The sequence below is a fragment of the Mustela nivalis genome, assembly GCF_964662115.1.
Source record: "Mustela nivalis genome assembly, chromosome: 8".
Taxonomy (NCBI): domain Eukaryota; kingdom Metazoa; phylum Chordata; class Mammalia; order Carnivora; family Mustelidae; genus Mustela; species Mustela nivalis.
Window position 1 is genome coordinate 97,531,133 of NC_139027.1, and position 16,602 is coordinate 97,547,734.

At 43.7% G+C, this 16,602-nt stretch overlaps 1 protein-coding gene across 1 annotated transcript; it reads right to left on the minus strand.

Moving 5' to 3' along the window:
• Positions 1–2,727: 2,727 nt before the first annotated feature.
• Positions 2,728–7,837, minus strand: CSTL1 (cystatin like 1). Its single transcript, XM_082744388.1, has 4 exons — positions 7,697–7,837; positions 6,977–7,228; positions 3,945–4,055; positions 2,728–3,222 (listed from the first exon to the last, which is right to left on the minus strand). The coding sequence occupies exons 2-4, from the start codon at positions 7,193–7,195 to the stop codon at positions 3,139–3,141; spliced, it is 414 nt and encodes a 137-aa protein (XP_082600514.1). The 5' UTR covers positions 7,196–7,228; positions 7,697–7,837; the 3' UTR covers positions 2,728–3,138.
• Between the last annotated feature and the right edge of the window lie 8,765 nt (positions 7,838–16,602).

Consider the following 16,602-nt stretch of genomic DNA (forward strand, 5'->3'; position numbering starts at 1 on the left):
AGGCTAGGTTCCTCATTCAGCCTCTGTTGACACAGGTCAGGGAGATTCCTCATCACAGCTGGGTGGGATGGGAACTCAGCCTTTTGCCCCAACCAGGCTCAGTGGGGAAAAACAGAACTCCAGGCTCTATGTGGCCTCCACTATCACCACAGGGAATGTGTGTGGGGAGCAGGGGGGTTGTGACACTCAATGAGGTGAAAGCTCTGCACCCTACTTGGCTTTCTGTGACACTTTCAACATGAGTATTGGGCTCCTCATTACAGTCTCAAGAGGTTGAATATCTACTTTCCCTACTCACCCTTTGTCGGGGGTCAAGGGATTGTAGAGTCTCATTTTTTCCTTCAGTATTTGCAGTGAGTAAAGCACTTATCTAAATGTTCTCTGTTCCAATGGGGTACCCCATCCTGATCTTTTGGCCAGAGAGAGCAAGTTTTTCCTGAGACATTTTTTATCTGCCCCTATTGTCATATCTAGGTTTCCCTCTTCCTCATCTCCAAGTCTGAGCTACAAAGCACAAAGGAAACACAGGGTATAAACTTCCTATAGCTGCTGTCAAATGTCCACAAACTTGTTGACCTCAAGCTGTAGAGACTTGTTCTCATACAGTTCTGGAACCACAAAGTCTGAAATCAAAGGTGTTGGCAGGACTGTGATCCCCAGAGAGGCTCTAGGTGAGAATCTGTTCTTTTCTTTTTCCAACTCTGGTGGCTGCTGGCTTTGCTGGGCTGTGGCCATATCACTACCTTCTCTGCCTCGCACACCTTCTCTTCCATGATTCTCTGCTAAATCCTTCTCTGCCTCTCTTATAAGGAGATCTGTCTTGGGTCTCTTAGACATCAGGGACTGGACTTCCCTCCCCCATCACAGAGGCCTACCTTGTGTCTATCCTTCCTAGTTGCCATTCATAAAAGCAAAGCAAATGGGTAGGGCAAGAAGAGTTCACTTTAAAAATTCAAAGCAAGTTATAAAGTTTAGTAAAATATTATCAAAAGAATAAAGTATTATTTGAAATCACATAAATAAAGCTACAAATAAAACAATTAGGTCATATAACCAAAAGATATTTTAAAAAGTAAGAACTTAGAAGCCGAACAAGGTTTATTTTTTTTTATATATAATTTTTTATTTTTTATAAACATATATTTTTATCCCCAGGGGTACAGGTCTGTGAATCACCAGGTTTACACACTTCACAGCACTCACCAAAACACATACCCTCCCCAATGTCCATAAAATCAATAATTAAATAACATTAGAGAGGTAAATTAAGTAAAAAATTTGAAAATATTTTAAAAATCTTGAGTAAATTAGCTAAAGCTGAATGTACATATATCCTATTATCCATGATTCCACCCTTAGCTGTATGCTCCACAGAAACTCATGCATATGTCTCCCATTAGACACACACATGCATATTTATTCTTAATATCTATTATTCTTTAGAAACTAGAAACTACCATAAAGTTCATTATCAGTAGAATGGATAAATATAGTGCGGTATAATCACAAAATAGTATTCTACACAATCTTAAAGTGAGCTACAATTATACACAACATGAAAAAATTCAGAAATATGTTGAATGAAAGAAGCCAAAAACAAAAGAATATATACTGTATGATTCCATTTGTAAAAGCTCAACCAACACGTCAAACTCAGCTAGGATGGTAGGATCTGGAGAGACACTCTTTATCTGTAACATGAAGGTGGGAGTTGCTATTTCATAGGTTGTTATGATAACCAAATGAGAAAGTGAGGATAGCAGGCCCATGCAAGTCACCCACTCAGCCCTCAGTGACAATAGAGTTGCTAAACTGGATGTTTCTGCCTTCTCTCTTGCATAAAAATTTCACCACCTCTAACACTGCACCTCTGCTCTCCCTTCTCTCTCAAGTCACTCAGGTGAATCTGAGGTTCTTATTTGTGTGTTTACTCTTTCCCTTTGCAAATCCTCTTTCGAGCTGCCATTAGAAGTGTGCTGGTGGGTCTGGTCACTGAGGACGTTCTCACTGTTCATCTGCTCCCCATTTCTGGTCTAGTCTACACCTAATCTGCTCAACTATGAGTTACATAAGGGAAAACGCCATAGGTCTTATTCCTCTAGCAGTGAACACTTAGGAGGCTCAGGAACTCTCTGTGAAGAAAAGAGATCACACAGCCAGCCCAGAATGGTCTTTGGAAAGCCCTACTTGTAAAGTTGGTCTTGGTTGAAGTGTGGGAACATGGATGGCAAACAGTTCCCTAATCTGATATAAAACTCTCTAAGTGATGAGAGGACCTCATTGTGTCTATACTATTTATACAATGTGATTTATACTGAATACATTTTTTTCTTTCTGGGAGTCTGAAGCTTGGACACATCCTAGGCAGAGACTGCCTATGTGTGCAGCTCCAGGGAAAACCCATGACACTGAGTCTGTAATGAGCTTCCCTGGGAAAAACATTTCATACATGTTATCACAACTCACTACTGGGGAATTAAGTGCATACTATCTGACTGCACCAGGAAAGGACTCTGGAAACCTGCACCTCATTCCCTGGAACTTCTCCACATTAGCCTTTTCCCTCTGCTGGTTTTATCTTATCCCCTTTCACTGTAATAAGTCATAGCTGTGAGTACAACTATGTGTTGAGTCGTGAGGGTCTTTCTACTGAGTTACCAGACTAGTGAACTTAGGGACTACAGCCACACTCACAAAGATGTGTAAGTCACAGAGAGTATGGGGAAGAAACATAGCTCCTGCAAGCACAGGCCAGGGGTCAGAATGTGCCTGAATCACAACAACTTCAGAGACAGGCACTGAAGTAGAAAAACTCTGTTTCCCCCAAAGAATTAACATCCTTCTGTTCAAATTGCAGCCAACACCCTAAGGGCCACTGAATATGTGCATGAGTAAGTGTGAGCATGTGAACATGTGAGCATGTACATGAGTGTGAGTGTGTGTCTGCGTATGTGTGGTTATGCCTGTGCATGAGTGTGTTGTGAGTGTGCATGTACACATGTGTGAGTGTGCATGTGTGCACAAGTATGAGCAGGTGTATGGAGACCCTGTTGAGGGGGAAGAGGTCCTTAGAAGTCTAATAGAAAGTGCACAGTATGACCATCTAAGTTTTCATCAAATATCTTTGCACCAGTGCATTCAAGCCTCCAGACAAGAGTTGTTCCAGAGTTGGTAATAGTTCATCCAGGGCACAGTGTACACCAAAAAATCACAAATGAAACTCTGTCGAAGGAGAAAGAAAACAGCTTTCAGGGAAATATTTTTTGAAGGTGAACAAAAAGCTCCTGCCCCCCAACAAGCCTTTATCTGAGGGAATCTGGACCAGTCCCCATGTCTGCAGTCACATGGTTGGGCAGAGTGGGGTCAGCCTGAACAGGGATGTCACCCTGGACGCCACCTGTCCAGTCACTTGGGACCTGGAACAGGTGCACCTGGAGCCTACAGCCCAACAGGATTCTGGGATGAAATCTGGGCAGGACAGCCTGCAGTAGCAGCATTACCCACTGTCCTCCTGCTTCTGCACTCAGGAACAGAGTGTCCCTTCTGTCTACACCAGCTTGCAGGTGGTTGCACCAGGATAGACTGGGAAAAGCCAGAAAAGATGAGCAGAAGTTGGAAGACAAGAAAGAAACTAGATAATTCCCAGGGACAAGAGAGTATGAGCTGAGACCAGAGCAAAGCCCCAGGGAAAGTAAACCGTCTCCACCTGAAGGTCAAGGGCAGGACTGCCAGGGGAAGGCAGTCAGGGCTATGACAGCTCAGGGTGAAGAGACTGCCCAATCAGAGAACCTTCCTCCCACCTCTGGACACCTCCAATGGCATTGGGCAGCCTGAAGGCCCATATCCATACAGTTAGAAAAGCTGTCGATGTCCAAATACTTTTTAAAATTTTACTTTTCCCCCTTTGATCACAAGTCCCTGCTCAAATTACTGTCACCACACACCTTTTTCAGCTTCTTTTTGCTTTGAATGGGGCATGAATTTCTTGAGCTGTTTCTTTTGCATTTGGTCCGGCTAATCTTCACAGATATCATATATTCCACTCCAGTTGTGAGCTACCGAGAAAGAGTGGCACGGTTAGTGTCGGCTCCCAGCATCCAGTTGCTGAACTTGTCCAGGAAAAGCTAGGCCATGAAGCCCCAGGACCCACACTCCCTGTTTCCAGAGCTCATACACTAAAACATGTCTCCCTCCTCTCCCAGAGGGAGGATGCACAGTATCAGCTGAAGCCCTTGGTCGACCTTCAGCATGTGCAGAGTCCTTCCCCTTGCTCTGGACTGCCTTCACTTTTGCAGCCATAGAGGGTTTCTCACCTGTTTCCCTTGCGTCCTCAGGATGAAGGACTGGCAAGACATTGAGTTTGGCTGCCCAGAAGCCCCAGAATACCCCATATCTATACACATGATCCCCAGAATGCATAGGGGTGCATCTTGTCCCTTGGCTTCACCCAATGTCCTCCCTCCCTACTCTCCTTCTCAGCCAACCTGAAGGAAAGCAATTTAGCAACACAGCTAAAAAACAGGAGTAGAAACTGAATTGATTTGGGGCATTTGTTTCCCTCCTACCAGCACTGCACCCTTGAGCAAATGCCCAGCAGCCTCCCTTTCTTCAGCTACAGAGTCCAGATAATAATTGGGCCAGCTCAAGTTGTTGTTGCATGCGCTACAGAGAAGCATGCATCTTACTGAAAGCACAAAGCAAATTTTAAAATAAACTATAAGGAATTATTAAGTGTTTTAACAAAGTGTGGGGACCATTACTCTGAAGCAGCTATGGAATTAGGAAAACAATGGAACAGAAAACAGAAGAATTGTGCTCGAGTTCTGCCTTTACCGCTGCCAACTCTGTCTCCTTGGCCAAGCCCTGCCACCTCCCTGACTCAGTTTCCTCATCTAGAAGATGGGGAGAACAGTGCCAATTTCCTCCTAGGCTGTACGCAAACAGTGAATGTGTAAACCATAGAGAACACACCCTAGGGCTATTTCCAGCTGCTGGGCTCTGTCTTGTTTCGTTCATGATTGAGTGCCAGGCTGTAAGGACTCTGAAGGCAGGGAGACTGGGAAAGCCCTTTGTGGCAGGACCCACACCCTGCAGTGGAACTCCAACAAATGCTTTGGGGATTCATGTCCTCTACTGGAAATGCCTGGGTCCCTCAAGTCAACACGTGGGAAAGAGAGCTCTACCCTGGGGAGGGGAGAAGCTCCTGGAAGTTCTTGCTTCCTTGTCTCTTCATCAGGATCAAACCAAAGGAGAGGGCTTTGTACTCTCCCTGGTGGTGGTAAAGGGAGAGAGCGCCCACACTGCCCTCTTGAGGAAACTGCCTCCAGAAAAACTCAGGGTGGTTGCAGGAGAGGGAGGCTTGAGGGCATTATGGCCATCTTGGTCCCAGCATCTGCCACCTGAAGAACCTCAGGATGCAGGGCTCCTTTATCTTTGTCAAAGGACAGTTCCATCCAGGTGTTGGCATCTTGCAGAGCTTTCACACAGCATACTCCATAGATATGAAAAATCTAAAATACTGGCCATAAATTTTACTGACATTCCAGTGTGCAAAGTGTTTTTGTACTCATTATTAAACTGGATTGCCAGGTAATAAGAGGAATCATCATACTCATACAAATATTTTCACGAGTGCTGCTTTACTCTTATCCTGTCCACTTGCAGGTGAAGAAACAGGCCTGGAGAGTATGAATGGCTCTTGACATAGATCTCACAATGAGAGGGACCTGGAACCTGGGTGCATGTAGCACCTCAGGCCCTCCTCCTATACCCCTCTGTGAAGTATTAGGACACACACCATCAAGCGGCGGAAGGACCTAGGTTCCCCTGGCTTCCAAGGGGCACACATACTCTGTTCCTTTATCCTTCTGAATGACATTAATAGCTCATAAACTATTCTTCTAGAGTTAACTGTTAATGATAATGGACTGACTGCACAAGACAGCCCTCTTGGGAGTCTCAGATTTATCCTTGGGAACATGGACCTGGGAGAACAAGCCAAGTTGGCAAGAACTTTGGTCATTAGCCGCCACCTTGTGGCCAAGTCACCTCAGTGTTTGTGGGCCGCATGAACCACCATCTTGGGGCAAGAGTTTGTGACTGAAACAGGGACAGACTGATGTCCACACTATGATGTCAGGCCTACTTTGTGTCACACTAACACTGACTGCCCCTTTCTGTGCCCCGGCCTTGCTGGTTTCGCCTGTTTCCACTGCCTCCTGCCTGTCTCTTCTAGCCAGAGACCTTTACTCCTGTCATTTTTCCCCCCCATAATCAGGTTAATTGAACTAAAATGTGCTATTGCCTCCACTCTAACTTACATATTGTTTACTATGTAAACTTGAAGGGAAGTTGGACCCACGAAAGTGGTTTTCAAACAACTTCTCTTTCCTTGTCATCTTCAATTGGTGTATTTCAAAGAAACTTTGTGTGCAAAACACATAAAAAGAGAGATGATCTGGTTGAAGTCTGTTCCTCACTCCCCCTTCTCCCTTTCGCCCAAAAATATGCCCTGTGCAATTCCAGATTCCTTTAGAATACAGCTAGAAAGCTGAGACTTTACAGCCCTGGACACTGAAAGACTCTGTTGAGGGGGAACCTACAGAAAATGTTTCTATTTCACCAAAGCAGACTATTAAAGGAAACGAAGTCATCCTCATTGGCTGTCACTCTGGTAGGACTAATTTCAGCGCAAAAGGCAATTCTTTTCAAGAAAGAATAGCTGAGAACCTGAGAAACTGTTTTTACTTCAGACCAAGAGTAACAGAGTTAAGGTTTCATTCCAGTCATTCGGCAAACTTTTTGAAAGTGTGGCAAAGGCAAGTCTGGGTCCAAATCACTCCAAAGCATGCTCATCCCAAATGAAGCCTCCCCACAACCTTGGTGAAACCATCACTTGGTTCTCTCTGGGAACCATACCGCGTCCCTGAATGTCCACGTGGACATTGCCCACATGCAGAGAAACTGAGACACAAACCTGCATCTGACTTCGAAGTAGCTTGTCGACTTGAAATAAGTAGGTGTCATTGCTAGCATTGTTGTAGGTTTCCATGAAGAACTGGAGTGTTGAATTCATATTTGCCTTGCTCATGGACTTCTCCTGGAAGCCTTCCCATCTTTGAAAATGACCTAGTCTGGCTGCCAGGACCAGGGCAGCCAACAGCCACAGAGCGTTCCTCCAGCATCCAACTCCCATCTTGAAGCCTCGGAAACCTCCTATTCACTGCACCTGCCAGGGTGGGGTTGGAGTCAGACTGCAGCACACTCACCCTCCCGCAGTGCCTCTTGTCCTATAGGCTTGCCCAGGTTAAGCAGAGATTGAGACCCCAGCCTCATCCTTTCAAGCTTCTGCCCCCTATCCAACCAAAGGACCAACCCAGGAAATCTCCCTGCATGGGTGCTCAACTCTCTTTCAGGTCTGTACATTTTCCACATATTTATAATACCCACTTCATTCTTCCATTATGCAGGCAAGTATAATTTCTAAACAACTGCAAGATGGACAAAACCCTCTCCCTGCCTTCATAACTATCAGGAAGAAAGCCCCCAGAACAGAGCTTTACAGTGCTGTGTGGTAAGAAGTATATTGGACAGAGAAATGTCATTGGTGTGAACTGAAAACTTACAGAGGAAATTGTATTTGAACTGAGATATGAGGAATCAGGATATGGAACAGGGTTTGATATATTCTACTTACCTATCGTGGGTTCTACCTGTCTTACCCAGCCATCAACTATTCCCTGTGCCTCCTTCAGAGATGGGTTCTCTTTACTCTCCTGCCTCCTTTATCAACACAGATTTCTGCTGGCTGGATCCCACTGTACCTGCAGGCCCTGGCACTAGCTCTTGCTATCTTGGTGTGACCCTAGTAGACCTTTGTGAGGTAATATTAGCTTCCCTGTGAGGGGGGAATAAACTCTGATCCTTATTCAGAAATTAATCCTGAAGACCCCTGAGGGTTAGGTGTTGCTAATTTGGGGCAGGAAAAAATTCTCTTCAGCACTCTTGGGGTCTCTGGTTGGACCTAAGAATTAAACTAATAGAAGAAAAGCATACAGGTTTTATTGATGGTTTATATATGCATGGGAGGCGTCACAAGAAAATGAGGACATGAAGAAGTGGCCAGAACAAAAAGCTTATATATTCTGTAGACAAAGAAACAGTAAATGTGTGAAGAATAAACAAGACAAGGTGTTCTGACTAGGAGTAATAAACAGTGGAGAAAAAACAAGGTTTGCTTATACAGCCTTATCCCCCATCTCTGGGGATAAGGATGTCCTCCCTCTTCCTGGTACATGGAAGTTTCCTTTCACATGGGCGATTTGTCTTCTGTTTTCAGGGAAGAACGGCTCTGGGTGGGGGGTGGGGGATGATCAGAGTGTCCTTCCTGCTTCACCATTTTCTCAAACTCCTTAGGCTTAAGATCTTCAATGCACCGAAGTGCCGTATTTGGGGGTAACATGCCCTGAACCCATCGCCTGCATCCAGAAGCCTGTAATAGCTCCCCAGTTTAAAAACTTTTAAGGTGGGATATTAAATGGGGTCCTGCCACAGGAAAAAAAAAGAATTAGTGGGACAATTAATGAAATGTGAATCAAATCTGTAGATCAGTTCATAGCACTGCACCAATGTTAACTTCCTAGTTTTTACCGTTGCACTGTACTTACATGAGATGCTAACATTTGGGCAAGTGGGGTGAACATTTTTTTTCTATTTTTGTACCCTTTTTGTAAGTCTGAAATTATTGTAAAATAAAGGTTGATTTTTTAAATTTTTTTGTTTAAATTCAATTTGGTTAACATACCCTGTATTATTAGTTTCAGGGATAGAATTCCCTTCAGCAGTTCTCAGTTTGTTTCCTAGAGTTGAGTCTCTTATGATTTGCCTCCCTCTATGTTTTCATCTTATTTTTTTAATTTAAATTCAATTAGCCAACACATAATACATCTGTAGTTTCAGATGTAGTGCTCAACAATTCATCAGTTGCATATGACACCCACTGCTCACCACATCATATGCCTTCCCCAATGCCCACCACCCTGTTACTCCATTTCACACCCACATTCCCTACAGTAACTCAGTTTGTTTCCTATAGTTAATAGTCTATCATGGTTTTTCTCCCTCTCTGATGATTTCCCTTTCAGTTTTTCCCTCCCTTCTCCTATGATTTTTTTTGCTATTTCTTATATTCCACCTATCAGTGAAACTATATGTTTATCTTTCTCCAATTGACTTATTTCAGTTCCATCTATGTTGATGTGAATGATAAGTATCCATCCTTTCTGATGGCTGAGTAATATTCCATTGCATATATAAACCACATCATCTTTACCAATTCATCTGTTGAAGGACATCTCGGCTCCTTCCACAATTTGACTATTGTAGACATTGCTGCTATGAACATTGGGGTTCAGGTGCCCCTTCAACTCGCTACACCTGTATCTTTGGGGTATCTTAGTAGTGCAATTTCTGGGTTTTCATCTTATTTTATTTTTCTTTCCCTTCCCCTATGTTCATCTGTTTTGTTTCTTAAATTCCACAAAATAAAGGTTAAAATGTTCAAAAATAAATAGGACCTTAGTCTTCAGGAAGCAGCACACATGCAGCACCACCTTGCAATCTGAATCTCCTGGGTTCATATCTCTTGCTGGGTGATTCGGAGAGACAGTTAATCTCTGAGTCTCAGTTTCTTCATCTGTAATGTAAGAATAGGAAAAACTACCAATCTTGGTTTGTGGTGGAGACTAAATCCAGTACCAAACAACCTGTTCCCAGGTCAGGCATCATCCAGAGCTCAGAAACATCCTCTAGGGGATTCTTCCATGACTCTGAATGTACACGCAGAAGCCCATGGTCTGTCAGACCCCAACTGCCCAGGGATAAGATCACCCTCTAGTGTGAAAATCCTACTAGGACTTGTTACAATATCCTCCCTGACCCTCAAAGCCTGCCTTGTAGGACTTGTCCATCTGATGGAATTGGCTGCTTTGAACAACCTGAGCCAGAGCTGCAGGAGCACCACTGTCACATAGATGCATAAGTATTCTGACTGATGTGCGTACAAACTGGCCTGGAAACCCGAGATATACCCTGCGGACCTGAAGAAGGCAAAGTAATATTCAATGGACCGTATTGGAAAATCTATGAAGATGGGGCCAAATACATAAAAAAAATGATCTACTTAAAGTAATAAGCAGTGTGGCTATCTCCAAAAAGTAAGGGAAAAATGAATTCCCAGTAATTTGCATGGAATAAGAAAAAATATATAGACCATGGTTCTCCCCATACAATTAAACAGAAAAAGGGACCATATCTGTCACACCTGGAGTTCTTTGGCTTATGGTGGCATAACAATCTCTGCCTCTCTCCACATGGCCTCCTCATTTTTCTCTTTGTCTCAAATCCCTTCCTCCTTTCTCTTAAGAATGCCAGTCGTTGGATTTGGGTCCTACCCTCAATCCAAGGTGATCTCATCTTGAGATCCTTAACTTAATTATGTCTGTGAAGACTCAATATCCAAATTAGTTCACATTCATGGGTACTAGGAGCTATGACTTGCATATATATTTTTGAGGAACACAATTCAACCCACTAACTTGTCCACAGAATACGAAGAAAATTGGGGAGTACAAGTGTATCCATGCATATAGTTTCCTATGGTTTTGTAACAAATTCACATGAATTTGGTGGTTTAAAGCCACAGAAATGTATCGTCTTATAATTCTGGAGGCTAGAAATCTGAAGTCGTTTTCACTAGACCAAAATCAAGATGTTGGTAGGGCTGTATTCCCTCTAGAGGCTTCAAGGGAAAATCTACCGCCTGCTAGCATCTCTTGGTTTGTAGCCACAACACTCCATCTCTGCTTTATATGCCCTCCTTCTCTTTTGTCTGCCTCCCTCCTATAAGGATATATGGATGGTATTTAAGGCCCACCAAAAAAATCCAGAATGATCTGCCCATCTCAAGATCTTGAACTTAATCACATCTGTAAAGTCCTTCTTTACCACATAAAACAATGTTCACAAGTTCCAGGGGGCCATTACTCAGCCTACCACACTATGGATTCAGGAAAAATAGGAAGAGTGATTATTTCCATGAAGGGAGGGTGACAGGGGCCCTGGTCATGTCCCTGGAGAAGGAAAAAGGAGAAACAAACACATCCATGGGAATAAGGGGAAATAGGAGACCTCATCAATTCTGTGCTTAAAGGAAAAACAAGTATCCTGGTTATGTCTGTGGAATAAGTGAAAAATGGGAGACCTGATAAAATTCATGGGATAAAATGCCATCTCATATGCTGAAAAATAAAAAAATAAAACAAAATAAATTTTCATTCTAAATTAAAAAAAAATTTCATGGGATAAGTTGAAGATAGGGATCAGCATTTATGCATGAATCAGAGGAAAAGTACAGGAGGATAGATGGTTTCCATAGTTGGAGGGGAAATGATGGTTTTGATTATGTTCATAACAAGGAGAAAATAAGATTCCAATAATGTTTGTGGTATCAGGGATAAGCATGGGGAGTGGTTAAGATCATAGAATAAAGAGAAAATGAATAGCCTGGTTATATCCACAGTCAATTGTGAGAAAAGGCAGTAATATAAGGGGAAATTAGGGACCTTGGTCATGTCCATGGAATATAGTGAAAATAAGGTGTCTAGCAATGTCCATAAATTAAAAGAAAAATACTGAGCCTGATAAAATCCAAAGAAAGGGAAAATATTAGGGCTGATATTTCCATTCAATGAGGAGAAAATACAGGGTGTGCCTGTTTAATGTGGGGAAAGTTGGGGGCTTGGTTGTGTCAGTGGAATAAGGGGACGAGCAGAGTTCTCTGGTCATATCTATGGAATAAAAGAAAATTAGGCAGCTTTGTTGTGTCCATAGAAAAAGAAATAGAGAGGATGGCTATGTCCATGAGGTAAGGAGAATATAGGAACCCTGGTTATGTCCATAGAATGTGAGAAAAAGCCCTAGTTGTATACACGAAAGAAGAGAAAACAGGCGACTTGGCATGTCCATGCATAAAGAAGAAAATAAGAGGCCTTTAGTGTCTGTGAAATAAGGAAAAGCATGAGGTCTGATTGCTTCCCAAGGAATAAAGGGAAAATAAGGGCCCCAGGTGTTCAGGAATAAGAAGAAAATTGGAAACATGGTCATGTCCCTGGAATAAGGGGGAAACAGATGGCCTGATTAAGTCTATGAAAGTCTATAATGAAGATGGGAGGTGCTGATTATATCCATTTCATAGCAGACACAGGGAGTCTAGTCATGTCGAGGGAATTAGTGGAAAAGAAAGCGGGGTCTCTGTGTGTTTCCATGGAAAAGGGGGAAAGTAGGTAAAAGGGAAAACTCAGCTTCCCACCTTCCCACCTGTGTAGGGAAAACCCTAGCTCTTACCTGTGTTCTCCTGGGAACTCCGGGGAGTCTCCTTTTCTATCTTACAAAACATACTTTCTGACACTTCTGGCTACCAAATATGTGAGTTTTTCCTCACAAGCAATTCTCCCCAACACAAGTTACGTGTCCACTCTACCTGGAGACAGCCTCAGACCCCACAGATGAAGGGCTTAGTTTGCCTATCACCACCTTCAGACACTAGGTGCAAGTACAGGTTGTCAACTGGGCTTCAGTGACCGACTGGCTATAAATCCAAGGTTCCCATGACTCCCTTTCTAAGTTTAATTAATTTTCTAGAGTGGCTCATAGAACTCAGAAAAACACTTTTTCCCAGCTTATTGTAAACGCATACAGATGACCAACCAGATGGAAGGGATGCGCAGGGCAAGGTATGAGGGAATGGGTGTGAGATTTCCATGTCCCATCCTGGAGGGCAACTTTCCCAGCACCTTTACATGGTGACCAACCTGGAAGCTTTCCAAACCCTATATGTTTAAGATTTTATAGAGACTTCATTGTATAATAAATGATCTATCTTTGACTCCATTTTTACCCTTCTCCCTTCTCACAAGCATAGAGGGCAGGGCTGAAAATTCCAAGTTTCTAACCACGGGTGGTTCTGTCTGGTGACCAGCCCCCCACCCAGGAGCTCACTCAAAGTCACCTTATTAGAACAAAAGGCACTCCTTTCACCTAGGAAATACAAGGATTTTAGGAGCTCTGTATCAGGAACCAGGATCAAAGACCAAAATCAAATATTATAACTAAAGATACTGTTCGTACTCTTACCACTTAGGAAATTACAAGGGTTTCGGGGCTCTGTGCCAGGAACCAGAGGCAGAGGCCAATACATATATTTTATATTATCTCATAAATTAAAGCCTATTTATGTCCCTAAAATAAAAGGGAAGTAAGTAGAGGCCCTGGCTCTATATATGGCCCAATAATGTCCACAGAACAAGAGGAAAACAGAGAACCTATTTATTTCCATAGAATAATAGGAGATTATATTGTCAGTTACAATCATGGGCTAAGAGGAAAATAGGGACCCTGATTATCCATGGAATAATGATATATATGGTGGGCTGGTTATGTTCACAGGAAAAATGAAAAATAGGAGCCTCATTTTGGTCAATAAAAGAAGGGAAAATGAGGTTCCCAGTTATAGCCTGAAATTATAAGAAATATGGTCTGTGTATGTCCATGAAATAAGGGTGGGTGGGTGGGAGGAAATGCAAAGGCACATGAGGAAACTTTGGGTGACAGATGCGTTCATTTTATGGAGTAGAGTGGTGATCTCACAGGTGACACACATCAAAGCTCATCACATTGTACAGTTTATTATAGTCAATTATACCTCAATAAAGCCATTTGGTTAGACAGATGGATGGATGGATGGATGGATGGATGGATGAAGGGTGTGGAGGAATAAGCACAGAGCTTCCTATGGGACAGATTTGGCTGCCCTTTTGCCCCTTTCCATGACTGGCACCCAGGGCACTGAGAAAGAAAAAACTGCCCTTGTCCAGAGTTACGTGGGTGCAAGTATGAGAATGTTGAGGACTGCAACGCAGCATCTCCCACCTGCATGGGCCCAGGCCACCTTCTCACTTGCTGCTGCACCCTTCAGAGGAAAACAAGTCAGCCTCATTAGTAATTGGTGCTTAAGAAAGAATAAGCATCTTTCCCAAAAGCCCAGCACACCTGGCCTTCTGACTCATGGGCTAAACCTGGTAGCAGGGCCACTGTTGGAGCAGTCACAGTGGCAAGGGCATGAGATGTGTCTTAGATCAACCCACAGCTGTGTGGTGTGTGGGTGATATGGTGGCAGGCTAGAGGGGGCTGACTGTGAGTGCACAACTGCCTAGTTGTCGCCAACCAGCCTTGGAAATTCTTTGTCGGGCTGCTCCCAGGGGGGAAAAATAGCAGGAAAGAGAGGGAGAATGTATCTTATCACTGCAGGCAGTATGGCTCTGCTGGTGTGGGGTGAGGAGTCTGGAGACTGTGAATTTCCTGGCTGCGGCTTTTAATCTACCCTTTACCCTACCTTGTCTTTACTACCCCTCCCTCACAGATGAACTTCATAGGCTCTTCCTTGACCCCAGTTCTCTTGGGCCTGCACAGACCACTCACCAGTCTGGTCAAAACCATTGCTCATCATGATTTGCTTCTGATTGGAAACCTGAAGCAGGGTGCTATTGCTCCCCAAAGCGGGAAGGGATTGGGAGGTCATCTAGCAGGTGAGACTCCATGCCCCAGGATGCTGTGTATGTTCCAGGACAGGTAGCTAGGTAGACCATTCCCACTGAGTCTAGATCTCCAGGCTGGTCCGTTCTGGTGTCGCTGTGGGGCCAGAGGCTGCCATGAAGAGTAGGAGAGCTGCACAGCAGAGTCAGACATGGAGCTGCCTTTCCACAGTTGCTTGGCAGCTGCTTCACCTTCTGAATCTTAGTTACCTCATCTGTAAAATCCATATAATAGTAAATACATCAGGTTATTATAAAAGGTACAGAGAAGTACCTAGCAGAGCCTGGCACACAGGGCTTTATCATGTTGGCTATTTTAATAAGAAGGGGAAACCTCCAAAAGCCTTGGTGGTAAAGCAGATCGAACTGCCCTGGGGGCTTCAGGCTATTTCCTGGGAACTTCGCCCTCCTGGCCTCTCTCCATCCCCATTGCCATTGACATCACACGACATAGAGAAGAGTCATGGTGTGATAACTCTCAGAAAACAAATATGCCATTGCAAAAAGCAGGGATGATCTTACTTGGGTTCTTCTCCCCTTATTTATTTACTTACTTACTTACTTATCTATTTATTTGTTTGAGCACTGTTTGATAAACTCTTCCTTGTTCTGCTGTCCACTGGCTGCTGACCTGAATATTACCTTGACAAGAAGCAAATATATTTGAGAGCCCCCCGCTGCCAGAAACCCCTCAAAGCCAGCCCAGCGAGGAACAGTCTGGGCACCTACTTGAGTACTCTCCCAAGCACAGCTGCAGGGGAGCATTGCTTCAGCTGCTAGTGGCAGCTCCGATGACAGCCCCAAGCCCCTGAGCCCTCATCCCTGGAGCTGCAGCAGAAGAGTACGGCTGACATTGGCTGGAGATGCCCGCTGGTCCTGGGGAGCAGGCCAGCAGCAGGCGCAAAATGTCAACAATGACAAGGTGGTACTACAGATGGCTCAGAGCTGGCATTGCCCCAAAAGGCTCAGTGTACAATTTCCCTTTCCAGTCAAGGGAACAGGGGAAATCACAAGGCTCAGAAAGTCAGACATGTCACAAGACACGGAATATTCTCAATGTCTCTGTAGGACCTTCACCTGGGGACCGAGGGTAACAGGGTTTGTCGGCTGGCCATTGTCCTCATGCAGCCTTTGGTCTCCTTTCTGTGGCCGTTCTCCCTGGTACAGCATCGGCTTACCAGCTCCTACACAGGCTACTCCATTTAAGGAACCCTCATGTCTCATTTTGAAAGCAAATAAAAAGCACATAGTCTCTGCAGACGGTGGTGCTCCAGCTGGACTTCCGTTTTCCTGTGAGCAGGCAGCCATCCTCCTGAAGCAACAAGCAGTAGAAGTTGAAGAGGCCCAAACTTTGTTGTAACTTTCAAGTGTTCAAGTTCAAGTCCTTTGTCCATCTTTTCTATGTGGTTGTTTGCCTCCTATTGATTTGCAGGGTTTCTTCATCCTTAGTAATAACTATTTTGGGGTATATTTGCTGCGGATACCTTTTCTGGGTTGTGATTTTGTCTTTTCATTTGAGTTCTATGCTATGTTAGTGAAAAGAAATCCTTCATCTTAATGGAGGAAATGTATTGATCTTTTCTCTTATGGTTTGCAGTTTTGATATCTCACTTAGGAAGTCAAGGTCATGAAGCTACTTTCCTGTATTTTCATCTAAAACTTCTGAAAGATTTCACCCAAAACTCATGTGACACTAACTATACTTCAATAAAAAAAAAACAAACTTTGAATAGTTTTAAAGTTAAGCATTTCACACTTATGTCCATAATCATCAATATTTTTGTGCCAAGTGTATTTGCTAATATCTCATTCAGAATTCTTGTATACATGTTCCTGAGTGAGACCGGCCCAAGATTTTCCTTTCTTATACAGACCTTTACTAGTTTGGGTCTCAAGATTGCACCTTATACAACAAAGCTGGGGAACATGTCAGTCAGGGTCCCTGCAGTAGATA

Coding starts and splice junctions, on each gene's coding strand:
- CSTL1 (XM_082744388.1), bottom strand. CDS start 7,195: ATGGGAGTTGGATGCTGGAGGAACGCTCTGTGGCTGTTGGCTGCCCTG. Junction 4,056..6,976: donor TACTTCGAAGTCAGATGCAG/GTTTGTGTCTCA, acceptor CTTTCTCGGTAG/CTCACAACTGGAGTGGAATA. Junction 3,223..3,944: donor GCAAAAAGAAGCTGAAAAAG/GTGTGTGGTGAC, acceptor CTCCTTCGACAG/AGTTTCATTTGTGATTTTTT.